This window comes from Panthera uncia, chromosome D2 (genome assembly GCF_023721935.1).
Source record: "Panthera uncia isolate 11264 chromosome D2, Puncia_PCG_1.0, whole genome shotgun sequence".
In the NCBI taxonomy this organism is placed as follows: domain Eukaryota; kingdom Metazoa; phylum Chordata; class Mammalia; order Carnivora; family Felidae; genus Panthera; species Panthera uncia.
Genome location: NC_064818.1, coordinates 38433320 through 38452339, shown reverse-complemented (window position 1 = coordinate 38452339; position 19020 = coordinate 38433320). Strand labels below are relative to the sequence as shown.

At 48.6% G+C, this 19020-nt stretch overlaps 1 protein-coding gene across 2 annotated transcripts in view; it reads right to left on the bottom strand.

The window, feature by feature from the left end:
* Positions 1–17537, bottom strand: part of SH2D4B (SH2 domain containing 4B) — a 92707-nt gene extending 75170 nt beyond the window's left edge. The window contains exon 1 of one of the 2 annotated variants that reach the window (XM_049645295.1): positions 16627–17537. In XM_049645295.1, coding sequence (XP_049501252.1) covers positions 16627–16810 — 184 coding nt within the window. In that variant the 5' untranslated portion in view covers positions 16811–17537. Of the gene's footprint in view, positions 1–16612 lie in introns of both variants that reach the window. The other variant, XM_049645296.1, reaches the window with a different exon arrangement.
* Between the last annotated feature and the right edge of the window lie 1483 nt (positions 17538–19020).

The following is a 19020-nucleotide window of genomic DNA, read 5'->3' as shown; positions in this document are numbered from 1 at the left end:
ACCTGGCATGACTAATTAAGTAAAAAAGAAATAAGGTAAAAAAAAAAGAAAACATGGGCGCCTGGGTGGCGCAGTCGGTTAAGCGTCCGACTTCAGCCAGGTCACGATCTCGCGGTCCGTGAGTTCGAGCCCCGCGTCAGGCTCTGGGCTGATGGCTCGGAGCCTGGAGCCTGTTTCCGATTCTGTGTCTCCCCCTCTCTCTGCCCCTCCCCCATTCATGCTCTGTCTCTCTCTGTCCCAAAAATAAATTAAAAAAAAAAAAAAAACGTTGAAAAAAAAAAAAGAAAACATTAGGAGTTAAAAAGACAATGTAAAACAAGGAGTGATTACAAGAGAATTTCATGTGCTATTCTGTGTTAATAAATTTGAAAACACAGATGCAGATATAGGCATAAATGTTCATGACCTTACTTTTTTTTTTGAGAGAGAGAGAGAGAGAGAGAGAGAGAGAGAGCATGTGCACAAGTAGGGGAAGGGCAAAGGGAGCAGGAGTGAGAGAATCGTAAGCAGGCTCCATGCTTTATGAAGAGGAATCTAGAAATAGCAGATCAGAGGGAGAAGAAGGGAGAGACAGGAGGAGAGCCCTGAGAAGATAGAATATATCTAGAATACTCAGCATGGAGCCAAGATGCAGGATGGGAGAGAAAGGGCAATGGGAGGCCTGTGTCAATGAAGAGAATGGATCCTGCTGCAAACTTTTTTCTTTTTCTTTTTTCTTTTTGAGAGAGAGGGCATGAGCAGCGGAGGGGCAGAGAGAGAGAGAGAGAACACTGAGAGCCTGACATGGGGCTCAATCTCACAATCGTGAGGTCAGGACCTGAGCCAAGATCAAGAGTCGGATGCTCAACCAACTGAGCCACCCAGGCGCCCCTTCATGACCTTAAATTAGACAATGGTTTCTTAGATACGGTACCAAAAACACAAACAGCAATAACAAGAACTAGATATATATAAATAAAATTAGACTTCATTGAAATTTAAAGCATTCATGTTGCAAAGGACACCACCAAGAAAGTAAAAAGGCAACCCAGGAGTGGGAGGAAATATTTTTAAATCTGATAAGGAACTTGTACCTAGAGTGTATAAAAATTCTTGCAACTCAATAGTAAAATCCAACCCAGTCAAAAAATGGGCAAAGTATCTAAACAGACATTCCTTCAAAGAAGATATTGTGGTCAATAAGCACAAGAAAAAATGCTCAATATTGTTACTCATAAAAGAAATCAAACTCAAAATCACAATGACTTATCATTTCATACCCACCAGGACAGCTTTAATAAAAAGACATAGATAATAGCAAGGGTCGTTGAGGATGTGGCGAAATTGGAATTCTCATACGGCTGGTGGGAATGTAAAATGGTGCAACTCTTTTGGAAAACAGGCTGGTAGTTCTTCAGATGGTTAAACATAAGGTTTAACCAGCAATTCCAATCCTAGGTGCACACCTAAGAGAAATGAAAACATATGTGCGCACAAAAACTTGTGCATGAATGTTTATAGAAGTATGATTCATAATAGCAAAAAGGTGAAAACAGCCCAAATGTCCATTAAGAGATGGACAGATTGTTTTTTTAAATGCACATTTGAGCAATGGAATATTATTCAGCCACAAAAAGGAATGCTACGGTATTGATGGACCTTGAAAACATCATGCTAAGTGCAAGAAGCCAGCCACAAAAGTCCACATATTACATGATTCCACTCATATCAAAATCCAGAACAGAGAAATTATAGAGGCATAAAGTAGATTAGTGATTGCCAAGGACTGGGGAAGGAAGAAAAGGACCTAGGGGAGTAATAGTTAAAGTGTACGGGGCTTTCTTAAGGTAATGAAAATATTCTAAAATTGACAGTGGTGATGGTTGCACATATTGGTGAATTTACTAAAAGTGATTTAATCGGGGGCGCCTGGGTGGCTCAGTCGGTTGGGCATCCGACTTCGGCTCAGGTCATGATCTCGCGGTCCGTGAGTTCGAGCCTCACGTCAGGCTCTGTGCTGACAGCTCGGAGCCTGGAGCCTGTTTCGGATTCTGTGTCTCCCTCTCTCTCTGACCTTCCCCCATTCATGCTCTGTCTCTCTCTGTCTCAAAAATGAATAAAGGTTAAAAAAAATTTTTTTAAGTGATTTAATCATACACTTTACATAACTGAGTTGCATGGTGCGCGAATTATATCTCAATAAAGTTTTTTAAGAAAAATTCTCTCCTGGTAATTTATAAGATAAGTAGGGGGGAAAAGTCAGGGTAAAGAAGGTCCAAACAACACTATCAACCAACTTTTAACCTAATTGACATTTATAGAATACTCCACACTACAGCAGAGCTCTTTCTTTTTCAAGTGCCCGTAGAACACTCACTAAAGACAGATCATATTCTCACCCATTAAAAAAAAAAAAAAAAACTCAACAAATTTAAAATGTTTGAAATCATGTATGGTATATACTCTGACCACAGTGGAATCAATCTAGAAATTGATGACAGAAAGATGTCTGGAAAAAAATCCCTTCAAATATTCAGAAATAAAACAATATAGTTCTAGGGGTGCCCAGGTAGCTCAGTCAGTTGAGCATCTGACTCCTGGTTTCAGCTCAGGTCATGATCCCAGGGTCATGGGATCTAGCCCTGTGTCAGGCTCCATGCGGATCTAAGCTCCATGCGCTTAAGATTCTCTCTCCCTCCCTCTGACCCTCTCCCCTGCTTGCATGCTCTCCCTGTCTCTAAAATAATTTTTTTTAACAATAATGAAACAATATAACTCTAAACAACTCATGGATAAAAGAGGAAATCATGAGGTGAATTAGAAAATATTTTAATTGAAGAAAAATGAAAATACATGTAAAACCCATGGGACATAGCTAAAGCAGTACATTCAGAGAAATCTATAGCACTGAATGTTTATATTTTTAAAAAAAGAAGCATCTTAAAACAATGGTCTAAGCTTCCACATTAATAAAGTAGAAAATAAAGAACACGCTAAATCCAAAAATAAAAGAAAGAAATAATAAAGATAATAGAAATCAATAAAACAGAAAACAATGAATGAACTAGAAATTGGTTCTTTGAAACCATTAGTAAAATTAATAAATGTTTCACTAGACTGATCAAAATAGCAAGAAAATACACAATTTGCCAATATCAGGCATGAAGGAGGGGTCATCACTGCAGATCCTGCAGACAAAAGAATTTATAAAGAACTTAATGCCGATAGTCTGGTAACTTAGATTAAATAAACAAATTCTTTGAGAGACATAAAATACCAAAGTTCACTCAAGAAATATTGTGTCTATTAAAACATTTGAATTTGTACTTTAAAATCTGCCCACAACAAAAACGTGGGCCCAGAAGAAATTACTAGAGAATTCTACCAAATATTTAAGGAAGAAATAATACCAATTCTACACAAACTCTTCCAGAAAATGGAAGAGAGAATATTTTTCAACTCATTTTTATGGGGTCAACATTATCCTAATAATAAACTAAAGATACTTCAAGAAAACTATAGAGCAGGGGCACTTGGGTGGTTCAGTCGGTTAAGCATCCAACTTCAGCTCAGGTCATGATCTCGCAGTTCATGAGTTCAAGCTCTGCATCAGGCTCTGTGCTGACAGCTCAGAACCTGGACCCTGTTTTGGATTCTGTGTCTCCCTCTCTCTCTCTGCCCCTCCCCCACTCATTCTCTGTCTGTCTCTCTCTCTCTCTCTCTCTCAAAAATAAATAAACATTAAAAAAAATTTAAAGAAAAAGAAAACTATGGACCAATATCCCTTACAGAAACAGTTTTTAGATTTTTAACAAAGTATTAGCCAATTGCATCCAGAAATATATAAAAAGGATAATGTATCATGACCATACAGGGTTTATCCCGGAATTCAAGGTCGATTCAACATTCAAAAGTCAATCAAAGTAATTTGTCATATGAGCAGACGGAAAAAGAAACAGCTATAATTATCTCAACAGATTCACAAAAAACTTTTGATATAACCAATGTCCATTCTTAATAAAAATTCTGAGCAAAATAGTAATAATGGAAAAGTTCTTGACCCTAATAAAGTATATCTAGGAAAAATCTTTGGTTAACATTATATGTAAGGATCAAAGATTGAAATTCCTCCCCTAAGACTGGGAACAAGGCAAGGTTGTCTGCACTCACTACGTTTATTCAACATTGTACTAAGAGCCTAACCAATGTAATAAGGCAAGAAAAAGAAAATTTAAATGTAATCAACACACCAAAATGAATTATATTTCTATATCTTATCAACAAACAAGTAAAAATTAAATTTTAAAATACCATGTACCATAGCATCAAAAAACATGAAATAGAGATAAATTTAACAAAATGTGTTCTCCAATCTACAAAACATTGCTGAGAGAAATAGAAGACCTAAATAAATGGAGCACCATACCTTTTTCATGAATTGGAAGACAACTATATCAATAGGTCAGCTCACCCCAAATTGGTCTACATCTCCAATGCAATCTAAAATTCCTACTAAGCTTTTTATAGAAATTGACAAGCTGATTCTAAAATTTATGTGGAGAAGCAAAAGTCCTGGCATAACCAAAACAATGTTGAGAAAGAACAAAGTGTGACTCAAAACAATTCAGTCTCAAGATTTACTACAAAATTATAGTTTCAAGATTTACTATGAAACTATAGATAGTGTGATATTTGTGTACGGGTAGGTGTGTGCATCAGTGAAACAGAACAGAGTCCAGAAATAGACCCACACATACATGGTCAAATACTTTTCAACAAGAGGGCCAAAGTAACTCAATGGAGAAAGAATTTTCTTCTCAGAAAATAGAACGTGGAACCTTACTTTACCCTCTATATATGCCCATGTTCTACCTGTCAAGGAGTGGGAAAGGTAATATCATATCCCCCTGCCCCTCCAAATAGAAAAGACGTACCAGAGATAGGATGGCCAACAGTCCCAGTTTGCCTGGAACAAAGGAGATTCCCAAGATGCAGAAGTTTCACTTTTAAAACCAATAAAGGCTGGGCCAACCAAGACAAGAAGGTTTACCCTAAGCAGAGATATTACCAGTTTACCCATAATATCCAACTTCCCTTCTAGCTCTGCCTTCCATAGCTCACCACTCTGAAAAGTAGCAGCCTTACCTTCTCCATGACCCCAGCTTCTTAGCTCACAGATGTGAACGAGAGCTGGGCCAATCAGATGCCCACTGAAAGGAATCTAAACTAAGACAAAAAGGGTGGGGTCATTTGATGATAACAGATCTTGGAAGTGGAAGGCCACCTAGAATTCAGACCTGGGATAGCATTAGAAGGGTTGCGTCCGCAGATGAATAGCACTGGGAGGTGGCCTGTAGGAGCAAGTGTGCAGAAAAAACACCAAGAACCCAGGAGAAAAACAACTCTGGCTACAGACAGCCTTCTGATTCCAGATCGTACTTGCCATTCTTGGATCCTGAGGGGTAGCTTGCAAGGATCCCCCTTTACCCAGCACGTCCTTACCAAAGTGTCTGGCCACCGCAGCCACATGGAGGACTTCTAGCATCTCTCACAGTAGATGCACACAGTAGGTGTTTACTACATGTGGGTAGAATCAATTATAAGCTGTGATGGTTAATTGTATATGACGACATGGATAGGCCATGTGCCCAACTGTTTGGTCAAGTACTAGTCTAGGTGTTTCTGTGAAGTTTTTTTTGTAGATGTGATTACCATTTACAATTGGTTGACTTAAGTAAAGCAGATTACTCTCCGTATATAATGTGGGTAGACCTCACCCCGTCAGTTTAAAGCCTTAAGAGCAAAAAACAGGTTTCCCCAAGAAGAAGGAATTCTGCCTCAAGACTGGAACATAGAAATCCTGCCTGAGTTTCCAGCCTGTCCGTGTGCCCTACAGGCCTGCCAGTCCCCACAGTCAGTAGCCAATTCCTTAAAATAAATCTAAATAGATAGATAGACAGACTGATAGATATACAGATATCTCTGAAGGGTAGGGCCACTTCTGATGAAATGGTGCCTTTCAATGAATCCTACACGGAGGTGGCTGCCCCAATAGCTGGTGCGTTCTCTTTATACAGGTGCTTTTTATCCTAAGCTGTGAACTTTAATCTTCTGGGAAAAACATACAAACAAACAGAAAAGAGCTCCACGAGGTGAGAAATGTGCTTTTGCTAATGTTTATCAGGTACTGGGAGCAGCTCGTTTCATCTTGCCCACAGATCTCTGATACAGGTCCTATTGCCATCACCTCCAACGTACGTAAAAAGAAACTGAGGCTCAGGAAGGCTTGAATAACTTGCTAAGGTGAAATTAATAAGTGGAAGACACCTGCCGTTAGACATTGGTCAGAGCCGCTGAACTCAGGCCCTGTGGCCGCCGTACCACTTCCGGCACAAGTGACGTGAAAGAAGGTCGGCATGGTGTGGGCATAAGGTACGTTGTCAATAATCAGGCTGCTTTATGCCGTATTCAGAACTGGGTCAGCGACACACTTGGAGTCAGGTCACACTAAACCCACACACACAAACTCTCTTTAAGCTTGTGAGTGTAAAATGGCTCCTGAAGTCGCCCCCCCCCCCCCCCGCCCCAGGCTCCAGGCCACATTCTTTCAGAAGGCTTGCCCCCTGCTGTGAGAAGAATAAGGGGCAAATCCAAGAACTTCCACCAAGACCATAATGCCCCATGTATGTTAGGACTTGGTGTCATCGTCACTGGGAAATCCGTAATGCCCCACCTTCAACCCCACCTCCCCTCAGTACTGACACAGCCCAGCCAATGTGCTAGGGAGGTCTCTGTTCCTTGTCAGCCTTACTTCTGTTCCTTGTCAGCCACGAATTTTTATCTAGAACAACATCTGAGGCACAAAATAACTTAATTTGTAAAAGGAAGGGGGTGCACAAGTACCGGGGGCACGGACCCGACGTCCAAAATGTTTAGCATCTCACACAGCCCAGCTGCAAGAACCCAACCCTGGTGGCCAGAAAATAAACACATCTGTGAAATGATAGGATAAAAATAACTAAGGTCAGGTAATTTTACAAGAACATGGGAGAAATAGGTATGAAAATGCCCTCAAGGAATTTAGACCCCAAAGTCGAATGCAAAATCTGGTTCCAAGTGGGAAAACCCTAAGAAGCTTTGTTAATTTTTATGTGAGAAAAACCTGGAAAGCAGTAATGCTAGCCGCCCGGAGAGATTAGCTGAGGGACAGGCAGCCGTCTGCAACCTGTTACTCTGAGCTGGAGCTGAGACCTGGGGTCGGGTTACAGGGAGTCGGGAGATAAGCAGCTGGTGGCCTTTCTCAGAAACTGTCCCTGCTGACCTCCAACCCGGAAGGGGAAGCAGGGAGGTGGCAAGCATGGTCGCCCCTGATGCAGGGGGAGAGAAATTAAACCTGAGCAGCTCGCCAGGCATCCCCCTTTCAACAGGCAGGACAGGGGCTTCCCTCCATCCAGAGCGGAGACAAACTCCGTCTGCTCAAAGCCCCTGAGTTTTGGCAGCAGCCAGGAAAGGGCAGGGAGCTACCCAGAAAGCCAAGTTCTCTGCTGGGCCACTGACCGCTGGCCGGCTGCATGGCTCCAGGCATTGGTCTTCGTTATCTGCCCCATCCCAGTGGGCCCAAGCTCCTCGGGAACCAACAGAAATAATGGAAAAGGACAGGCACTCTGTCCCTCTTTATACGTCCCTTCAGCCATGTAAGAGAGAATATCTCTTTTCCTGGATCCTCATCAACATTACCACTGTCAAACCTCTTTGACATTCGCCCATCTCAGTGTTACAATTTGCACTGGCATGATTTACTCGTGATGTCGGGCTTTTCCCTTTCTAAAAGTGCTACCACTAGAGACGGGAGGGCCATGGACCCTGGTGCCATTTGCCAGATGGAGCTGCCTCAGTCAGCACCGTATCTCCAGGCTTGGGGAAAGGCAGGGGCCAAGGCGGGGAGCTGCAAAGGAACCAGAGGCCCCCAGCCAGTGCTGTGCAAGCAGAGTTGGCTCGTAACTTTGCACGGTGGCTCCGGCATCCTCGTGGCCACTCGGAAACCCCCTCCCCCATTGCAGATGAGGAACTGAGCTGCAGGGAGGCAGTGTGGCATCTCCACTAGGAGCTCACTCACCAGCACAGCTGTCCCACCTTTCTGTCTGCCGCGTGCCGGCAGGACCTGGGACTAGCAAGCCAGAAAGTGGGGCCCCGTTAGTCAAGTCCACAAGCCTGGATAGAGCACCTACCAGTGGAAGGCCCGTGCTGGGTGTCACCGTTCAGGCAGGTGGAACAGAAAAGCCTGGCCCCAGCGCTCCCCCACCCCAAAGTACCAGCAACATGAATACCATTCCCACACCCACACACATGCACACACGGCTCTCAGAGACCCCTAGCTTTTTTTCCCACTGCCTTGCCCAGGACAAGGCCCCATGCCCAGCCACACAGTCACAGCCGGGATGGTCCCAGGCCACACAATGCTGTGCCTCCAGCTATCAGCAGACAACAGCGATTCCCCGCAGACTAGTCCCGCATGCACTATAATACGACGTCTGAGGTCTCTGCCTGACCCGTAGGAAAGGTGTTTATCAGCATCCCAAGAACCAAGAATAAAATAACTGCATTTCCTCTCATTTATCCCGCAAAATAAAACCACACAAGGGGTGATGATTTGACAGGCACAGCCAAGGCAGCACCTCCCTATGGCTGAGACTCCAGAAAAACTGAGGTTGGCCGGGCCGTGAGGCAGCTGGTCCCTAGCCTAGGTCTAGTTGTGGAGCACCAGGAAAAGGCTGAGCCAGTTCCAAGAGGAGCTGCCATTGGAGCCGGGGGGGGGGGGGGGGGGCTGAAAGGGGAGGAAAGGAAGGCGAGGAGTATAATTAGGTGCCCGACATGGCGGCAGAAGCTTTTCTCACTTGTCGAAGAAGCTTTGTGAATCCTCCCAACGACTGTTGAGAAAAGGTTGTTATTCCCCTGGCGCAGGTGACTTTCAAAGGTCAAAAGAGAACCAAGATGAAAACCCAGTTGACCTGGTTCCATTCTACCATGCTAGAGGCATTTTGAAAATATCGTCAACCCAACCAAAGTGGGAAGAACTGACTGGTGACTGTTGTTCCCGCCCCCCCCCCCCCCGGGCACCGCAGAAAACGCACTAATGGAGTGTCCCTTCAAGGGTGAAAATCTAGAAGAATGAACATGGTCCGCCTGCCCCCAAATATACCCCGAGGGCTGCAGGTGCCAACCTTACAGGTCATGGGTGCTAAGACGCCTTTCCGGGCTCAGGTGGACAGCTCTGGGTCACCATACACACGCTTCTCATGACGTTCCTCTTGCCTGACTTCAGGGCTCCCTAAGAGGCTTGTAGCACCCCCACTGCTCATCTGCTACCCGAACTGACCCCTCAGACTCACACTCGTCCCCAATTTACCAATTATCTTGGCACAAGGGACTTTCTGCCTCTTGTTTACATGGCACTAACTAGTGTCCCCCGCAGGCTGGACACCCTGCCCCACCCCCAGACACCTCTTCTCTCCTCATCACATATATTCAACCAAAAAAAACCATCAAACATTCCCCTCCCCAGAACTGTTCCTTGAAAATTTACATATCGACGGGAAACATTTTCTTAACAAAAGGAATGGGCACAAATGGCAGGTAATCTGGTGCTGTGAGATCCAAAGGGGAGAGCCTGTCAATGGTCTCCCCAACGCCCTCTTCCCACAGCGCTGCCCTAGACGCTCTGTCCCTGGTACCCAGGAAAGAGGCCATGAGCAACAGCTCCGACTACAGTTCAGAAACCCGGGGCACCCTCTCTCCAGTGATCCTATGTGGTCATCGCCTTCCACGTCAACCGAAAAACTGTTGGACCTAACAGAAAAATTCAAGAAGGAAGTTGAAGGAAGTCAGCATGCCAAGATCAATGGGGTCCCACCACATTATGTGAGCAAGAACAGGATGCAGCAGAAGTCAGTGTCAAGCGTGCGTTTCCCTTGATGTTGAGTGACTTTTTTTTTTTAATATGAAATTTATTGTCAAATTGGTTTCCATACAACACCCAGTGCTCATCCCAACAGGTGTCCTCCTCAATGCCCATCACCCACTTTCCCCTCCCTCCCACCCCCTATCAACCCGCAGTTTATTCTCAGTTTTTAAGAGTCTCTTATGCTTTGGCTCTCTCCCTCTCTAACCTTTTTTTTTTTTCTTCCCCTCCCCCATGGGTTTCTGTGAAGTTTCTCAGGATCCAAATAAGAGTGAAACCATATGGTATCTGTCTTTCTCTGTATGGCTTATTTCACTTAGCATCACACTCTCCAGTTCCACCCACGTTGCTACAAAAGGCCATGTTTCATTTTTTCTCATTGCCACGTAGTATTCCGTTGTGTATATAAACCACAATTTCTTTATCCATTCGTCAGTTGATGGATGTTTAGTGACTTCTGTGTGATGTGGTGAGAATCCCCATGGTTGGGGTGTACTGCTGGCTTGGTCAAATCACTTGTGCCATGGGGCGAAGGGGGAATAAAACATTGATCGCTTTCCCCTCAGAGGGAAAAAACATGTAGGGAGTAATGACACAGCTACCAAGAGGACGTAATGTCCAAATAATTAGTTATTATGATTCGATTAAGAAACTCCTATTGCAAGCCTAAAATGTAAATCGTGAAATAATAAATAAGGCAAATAAAATCCATCTCAAATTCTTGATTAGAGGAGCCTGGGTGGCTCAGTCCATTAAGCATCCAACTCTTGGTTTCAGCTCAGGTCATGGGTCATGATCCCAGGATCGTAGGATCAAGCCCCACGTTGGGCTCTGCACTGAGTGCGGAGCCTGCTTGGGATTCTCTCTCTCTTCCTCATTACCACTCTTCCCCGACCTCTCTCTAAAAACTTTTTCTAAAACTAATAAATAAATAAATAAATAAATAAATAAATAAAATTCTTGATTATACCAAGATAATCATGAAGAAAAGTATTTTAAAGTCCTTATATTTCTCATCTTCAGGACAAAATGCTTTAGCCCTGATAAAGATAGATAAAATGGGTTCAAGTACATTTTTTAAAATAAGTTTTTTTATATGTATTGATTTAAAATAAATAAAATTTTATTTATTTATTTAAATAAATAATATTTAATATTTAATATTTATTTATTTAAATAATAAATATTTATTTGTTTTAAAAAATAAATATTTATTTATTTATTTATTTTAGTAATCTCTATGCCAAACCTTGAGATCAAGAGTCACACGCTCCACCAACTGAGCCAGCCAAGCACTCTCCAAAAATAAGTTTTGAGATGGCATATGCTATTTCATATACATTTTCCAATAGGCTCTCTTAAAACAAAATGGTACCAAAAGGCTGGAGGGGAAAAAAAACAACAGATGGAGGCAAATACACACTAAGAAGATGCAAAGACAGAAAAGGTCATATTGGTCAAACTAAAATCTAAGTCAAAAACCTAAAACAAGGAACGAAACTAAAGTGAGTTCTAAGTCTGAGAAAAGGTGACAGAATTGCCATTACTTCTATGTTATTATAGATCATATTTCAGCTCCTATGTTATTATAGATCATATTTCAGTCACACAAATATATTGTGACTTTCATACTTGCACTGAAGATTCTTGACTTCTAGAGGAGAGGTCACACCGCAGAGCGCACAGGTTTCCATTCAAAAAAGAGACCCTTTAGCACCTGTCCGTCTGGTCCAGCTCTTGTTGACACAGCACATGTGCAAGCTATGCGCCCACGTCCCCAGCCGCGTCCAGATGCCGGCACCAAAGCCGGCAACGTCCGTGGCCTCACGGCGCTTTCAGGCTAACGGAGGAGACACACCATGAACAAGCAAACGGAAACGTAAGGAAGAAAAAGAAGGCAGCAAAGCCACAGAGAGAGAAAGCCGACCAGGGGGTGCCAAGGGCTGAGGGGAGGAGGGGATGGGGGGGGTGAGGGCCTCATCCATCGATAAAGGGTTTCCGTTCTGGGATGAAAACGTTCTGGAGCTCGATGAAGGCGGTGGTTGCACAACATTTTGAATGTACTGTCACTGAAACGGACACGTTAAAATGGTACATTTTATGTTGTGTGTAATTCACCACAATTAAAAACAAAACAAAACAAAACGATATCTGTAGATGCGGCAGGTTCTGTAGAGAAAATTAGGCAGGGTGTCGTAAGAGAGAGAGAGATAGGGATGGGACTCGTGGAGAGTGGGTGATCGGGGAAGCACTCAGCCTCGTGAGGATCTGGGGAGAGAGCATTCTCCGAAGAGGGACACAGATGCGTGGAGATTAGGTTGGAGAGGGGGCAGAGGCCAGCAAGAAGCGTTCTATTTTCTTTGTATTGGAAGCCACTGCGGCGGGAAGATGAATGAGCTAATCAGGTATTGCAAAATTTCTTTGGCTGCTGTGCGGAGAAAGGGTTGCCGGGAGTGAGTGTGAAGCAAGGGGACCACCCGGAACATGGCCATTCGGGGAACGTCTGCAGGAAAGTACAGGGTTCCAGGCAGGGCTGGTTTTCAAGGTCGACATTTCCATGGGGGTCAGGGGGGAGGGAACTCACTGAGGCTAGGAGGGCCCAGGCCTAGCAGGCGAGGTTGCCATGGTTACCAGATGGTTCCCAGGAAACAGGGAGAAGGCAGATGTCCCATGAAAAGGAGCGTGTCACACAGCTGTCATCGGGGCCTGGACCAGACCCACGTGGGCCACCGAGGCCGGGGCAGATGTGCAGCAGGAGTGGCTTAATTCTGAGACACAGGGAGGATGCTGAGGAGGGTGTTCTAGAGCTGCTCCTGGTTGCTGCCCAGGCTAAGCCAACAGAGAGAGGTGGGCCTAGGACCATCCCAGTGGCGGGGGATGAGGCAAAAGGGGCTGGAGCAGACCAGTGAGCCGACACAGGAAGATGTGGGGCTCTCTGGCACAGAGCTGGCCACGTGGTGAGAACTGCCCCTTCCATGAGCGCGCAGGCTCAGTTCCCAGGGTGGCCAGGGTCGGCCACATTCAAGAAGCAGGCAGGAAGGGGGGGGGTGGGGAAGACATCTGGCTCCCAGACAAAGGACATCCAGATGGCTATGGAGGAAGCACTTGAACCCGACACAAACTGTCGGTCACGGCAGAACGGACAGGTCCAGGTGGGGAAGCTTCCTGGGTCATGGCGGCGGTGCGACCACGTGTCTCCTGAGTCCTCGTCCCAGGCAACACCCAGCTTCAAGCCTAAGAAACGGGGTGACCAAGCAAGCACAGAAGGGGCCGGAGGTTGTGAGGCTCTACAACCCCTGACGTGTGGCATGGGCTTTTGTGGAGAAAGGGCCCTCAACAGGGGAAGAGAGGGTGAAGGTCATGGTAACATCGGATGGGCTTGGTTTAAATCTAACAGGCACCTAGTGTTACAGCATGCCTTGCCAGAGTCCTGTCAGACTTCGGATTTTCTCAGAAATGGGACAAAACAGCAAACGTGATGGTATAAAGGATCGAAGCTGAGGGTCTGTATCTTCCACAACGGGGCAGAACATCGGAAGATTCTCACCAAAGTATGAAGTGAAAACCAACAAACAAAAAAACGTGCCTGCGTGGTCAGGGGAGTGATGTGGGCACAGCCATGACCGTCACTGTTACCCCAGCTCATTTCCGTGTGGTCCCCAAAGGTGTGTTCAAGGATCACACCCCCCGAGGGTGTGTTCAAGGATAAAACCCCCCGAGGTTCTGTAAACTAGAATGATCCGTATCACCAGTGTTTACTACCCCCTCTCCAGCCACAACCGGATAGTGGCAAAGTTCTCAGGGACAGGGAGCACCACGCCCGGCCCCGCCCTACAGGGCCTGAGCCCTACAAACAGCAAGGTCAGGTCTGCTAGGAGCTGGGAAGTATCCCCAGAAAAGAGATGGTGGGAGGGAGGCCTTAGGGGACAAGACAGGACTGGGGCAATGGGCAGGAGCAGGCAAGGCATCATCTAGACTCATCAGGTACCGGGTAAGTTGTGCTCAGGGATCCCCAAGGGGCACGCACCTCGATGCAGCATAGCAGATCCTTCCCTCAGGACACGTGGGGGTGGGGAGTGGAGGTAAGGAAAAGATCCAGCCAGTGGAACACGTCCGCACTTACTCCTGCCCTGAGCCACCATGAGGCTGCTGTGCCCCAGGCCTCACTCCTGGCACACCAGTCTGCTGTGTTCCCTGTGATCTGTCCACCCCCAGTCTCAAGGGCCAAAGCTCTATGCGGTTCGCCAAAGTCAGCACTTAGTCGCGTTGCACAAGTGAATGAATAAGTATTCACTTATTCACTTACATGAATGAACAAATGAATGCATGCACAGATCATTTGTTGAATTAAAGTCTGAGTTCAGAAGCAAATGAATGGAGGGGGCACCTGGGTGGCTCAGTCCGTTGAGCATCCGACTTCGACCCAGGTCATGATCTCACAATTTGTGAGTTCAAGCCCCACGTCCAGGTCTGTGCTGACAGCTCAGAGCTTGGAGCCTGCTTCAGATTCTGTGTCCTGCCCCCCCCCCGCCCCTCCCCCATGCTCGCTCACTCTCTCTCTCAATAAATAAACATTTTTTAAAAATTAAAATTAAAAAAACAAAAAGGAAGTGAATGAATGGACATCAGTCCCCAGACCCAAGGCCAAAGTCAAGGGATGTTCTTCTCAACCCCACTTCTTAGCATTTCGGTGACTATGGACGGATTGAGTCACTTCTGTGAGCCGTGGCTTTCCCATCTGAAACGGGGTCACAGGGCTAGGGGAGCATTCAGTGAGGGCAGGCATCTGATAAATGTATGATACTCACAGATCAGATGGGGGTTTGTTGAACCCTTCATCATGATCCCAGAACAGGAAGCAGACACTGTGTGTCCCAGTCCCTGCAGAAAGCTCTGTGACCTTCCAAGGCAAAGTCAGCCCCCCAGAGCCTCGACACGGTCCACCCAGGCCCTTCTGCAGGCAGGACTGAAGCAAAGAGCTGAGATTTGAACGAGATCCTGACCTGGAATACACACAGTCCTCAGTGTGTTTCCTCCTCTTCTCCATTCTTTATAAATCAGAAAATTAATTACCCGGAAAAGAGTCTTCTGCACCAGAAACCCAAATGAGTTTAATGTATAATTTACACACGAAAATGTAGATGTCAGTGTGTGACAAACTGCCATAAAAATGTTTTTGCAGTTAAATTTTTAGGCATCTGTCTTCCTCCCAGAAGAGCCAGCCTGCAGACGGTGTGAGGCCCCAGGGCTCAGGCCGGGTGGGGCTGGAAAGGCAGCCTGTCCTCGTCACCAGCTCGTGATGGCAGCTGCCAGCGCAGCCCGGTCCGGAAGGCCCGGGCCTGGGTACCAGCCAGGCACAGCCAACTCAGAGCTCTCCTCCTTGGGGTCCAAAACAGGGATTTAACTGCGTGCCAGCTCTCTGTTAGACCCAAGGATGGAAGACAGAATGCAGCCTGCTCTCATGCTCCAGTGGCTTTGGGACCCCTGGGAGAGCCAGGCAAGCAGATGATAAAGGATAGACAGTGTGTCGAGTTCTCGAGCAGGAGCGGGCGCTACACTCCTGCAGAGGAACAAGTTCTTCCTGCACAAGGAGCATCCCCTAAAGACTCCAGTGGGTGGGGACTCGTCCTGGAGGAGTTTGTCCGGAGGCTGAAGGTAGGGGGGCATTTCTAACAGGAAGAACTCCTTGTGCTAAGACAGAGGCTCGGGAGAGCAAGCGTGTCCCCATGGGTATGAGCATGGCCTGTGGCACGTGGCAAGGACTGTCCAGCAGGGAGCCCGGAGTGGAGAGAAGGAGCCAGGCCACCAAGGGGCCTGCATGCCCAGTCCAGATGCTGGACTTGGTCCTGGATTGAAAACTTTAAACAGATCAAGTCTACGTTTCACTCTGCTGAACAGTATGGAGGTCAAGGGGAGGGTTTGGGGGTGGGGAGCGAATGAGAGAGGAGATGAAGGGGCTTGGCAAACCACAAAGTGCGGCGTCCACAGAGAGTACTGTCCCCAGCAGGACCCCCGAGCCCTGTCCCGAGGCTCAGCAACCCGACAACCTCACATGTATCTTCATCACGGGGGCACCAGTCCACGGGCGCATGACCACATAGAAGCCACGCGAAAGGCAGGTTGGGCTCCTATTTCTTCTCTGCCGCTGCTACTGCCATTTGGGGCTGGTCATTCTGTGTGCGGGACATTCCCTGACACCCTCTCTCCAGATGCCCAGCAAGGCTCGAGGCACAACCCCGAGCATCCTCTCACGCGAAAATAGGGAGGACAGACAGGGTGTGCTGTGCCGGCCCCAGCTGAGAGCCACCGTGTGCACGCACAAGGGAGGGAGGAACTGTGTGGCCCTCCATCCTAGAACCACTGGGAAGGTCAAGAATATGCCCTCTCCCTCACCAGGCAATTACGGAGCGACGTCTGAGCCCAAACCGAGATCCCAAAGGTGTCTTCCCAGAACTTAGGCCTCCCACAACAAGACAGAGCAAGTCCCCACTCCCCAACCCCATCAGGGGCTCCGGAGATCCCCTCTGCAGCCTTGGAGCCTCGCAGACCTCGTCAAAACACAGAGGCCGGGTGAATGGGGCCAGACACTCACAGGACAAGGATTTCAAGTCCCCAGCCCTCAGCACACTAGTGCTCGTTTTAAAGAACGCAGCCTGGCATCAGGAGCTTTTCCACTCCCAGCCACATACCTCGCTTGACTTTCGGGGGCCTGAGGTCCTCTGCCTCGGCCAGGGTCTCCCAAGCCTCGCGCTCCCTCCAGCGCCTCAGCTGCTCCTCTCGCATTTTGTAGAAGAGGATGTGCTTCTGCACATCGCTGAGCTCGGCGAGGAGTTCGGGGTCGATGTACATGTCATGTAGGATCTGCTGCAGCATGGTGTCACCTGGGGTGCACACACCAGAAGGGCGGCCAGCCAGGGAAGCCCTGCCAGGCGGGGTACCCCAGGCTACTCCTCACCCCTGGCTCCTCACTCTGGGGCCACTCGGGGGGCCCCCTTCTCTGTGCAGCATCGTCACTCTGCCTCAGCTCCCAGCCAGTGCCAAACTCATCGCCTCTGCCCAGGACAGCAACAGGGGCCAGGCAGCAGGAAGCCAAGAGGCAGCAGGGAACCTGAAGGGGGGGTGGGGCAGGCACCCAGAGCCACCTAGTCCTTCTGACGGGTCACCAACTGCCGCATCCCAGCAGCGCTTGTGTCTTGGGCTCCCCTGGGGTTCAGGGACAATGGGGAGGGTCAAAGCCTCCGGCTCTGCAGGGCATCGCCCGGACCGGCCCAGCCTGGGCCGACAGGTGTCGAGTGATCTGTTAGTGGAAGGTAACAATGACACCAGCTGTATCGATGACACTGCCCCGGGCCAGCCAGGAACTGATCTCTCCTCCGCGGGTAAGAGGAGGAGGGGGCAGCTCTGCCTACTAATTCCATGTCTTTTGAGCCAACTTCAAACAGGCCAGAGGAGCCAGCCAGGAGTTTCTAGGCTCCTCAGCCTCTCCCTCTGCCTGCTCCACCTTGCCAACCTTCTTTTCCAGGACATGTGGCATCCTGAGGTAATGCGTTTAAAACTCTGCCTTCTAACTGTGTTAGAGCCCAGCAAGACAGAAAAAAAAAAAAAATCGACAGGGACAAGGAGGGGGCTTTCCCATGGAATTCAAGGACACAAAGGAGGCCAACTTCCTCTCTGCTTCCCTAGGATGAGGTCCTAAAGCCATGCGTGTGCCTCCAGGGGTCAGTTTGGGTTGCTGTCATTGATCTTTTTGTTTGTCGCAGGTGTCTGGAGATCACCGAACAGAATGGTACCGTGTTTTCTCGGAGCCCTGAATCCAAAGCACCCTGGACAGAGTGGGTGTCCTACCACGGGGTAGGACTGGGCCCCCAGACCCTGTATTCCCACAAGGTAGCTGGGCTTCAGAAGGTAAGTAACCTGCCTGTGGCTACCCAATCCACGAGTTGCCACCTTGGGACTCTACCCAGTTTTCAAATTTGACATCCACCGGCAATTGTGACTCTTTCGATGGCTTAAAAATGTTACCCCACCAGGAGAAAACAACAGAACAGGGTCTGGCACCGGGGGCTGGTAGGACTGGTGGCCTTCATGTCCCCTTTCCTCCCCCCAGAGGACCAAAGGTGGATCAGACACCCAAGGGTGACGGAACGCAGGTGTGAGCGGGTCCTCTTCTCCCTCTGCTAGGTTAACACACAACAGAATAATTAAGCTGTTGGGATGAGCTTCAAGCCACAGGGTCAAAAGCAAGTGCGAAGGGCCAGGCTGCCCCGCCTTCAGGTCTAGCCGGCTTGCTGCAGTGTGACCCCGACCTGGCGGCCTCCACACAGAGGCTCTGGCCACGCAGAGCCCTGGGCTCCCACCCCGCCCTCTTCTCTGTGCTCCCGGCTCAGACATTCCGGCCACTCCCCGACCTGTGTCTTCGTTCCCTCGGTGTCTTACACCGACAGCCTTCCCTTGCCTGGGGCACAGCTCTCACCGCCCTAGCCGGCGCTGGGTGGGAGCGCGGAGTCCAGAGCAGGGACAAGGGGGACGGGGCCGCGAAGAGAGTCCAGCCTCCTGCTGGCAGCCTCCTTCTTTCTTCGGGTAGGGGGGAGGGCAGGCGCCTACAACGAGCGGGGGGGGGGGGGGGGGGGGCGGAGAAGTACGCAGAGCAGGAAAGGGCTGGCTGCGAGTGCACCTCCGGCGGGGTGGATCTGATGGCGTCCTCGAGGCGGCCACCCTGCCGGGAGAGGGTGGGTGGCGGCCGGAAGGAATGACCCCCGCTAGAGCCCCGTCTCCTGCCGCAGGGGGCACGGTGCTCCGAGGCAATCCCGGGTCGGTGGGGCGGCAGGCTGAGCCTCCGAGCGCAGCCCCGGCGCCACGGGATCGGCTTTCTGGAAAGACGCGCTCGCCAGGAGGTGGTGGGAGCCGCTCGGCCCGCTCCGCGCCACCTCTCAAGAGCCCCCTCCCCGGCGGAGGACGCCGCTCGGCCCTGCCTGGAGCGCCCCCTGGCGGCCGGTGTGGGCGCCGCGAGCAGCCGGGGAGCCAGCCTGGCTGGGAGCCCAGGGTACCCGGCGCGAGGTGACGCCGGGATCTGGGTGGAGGGG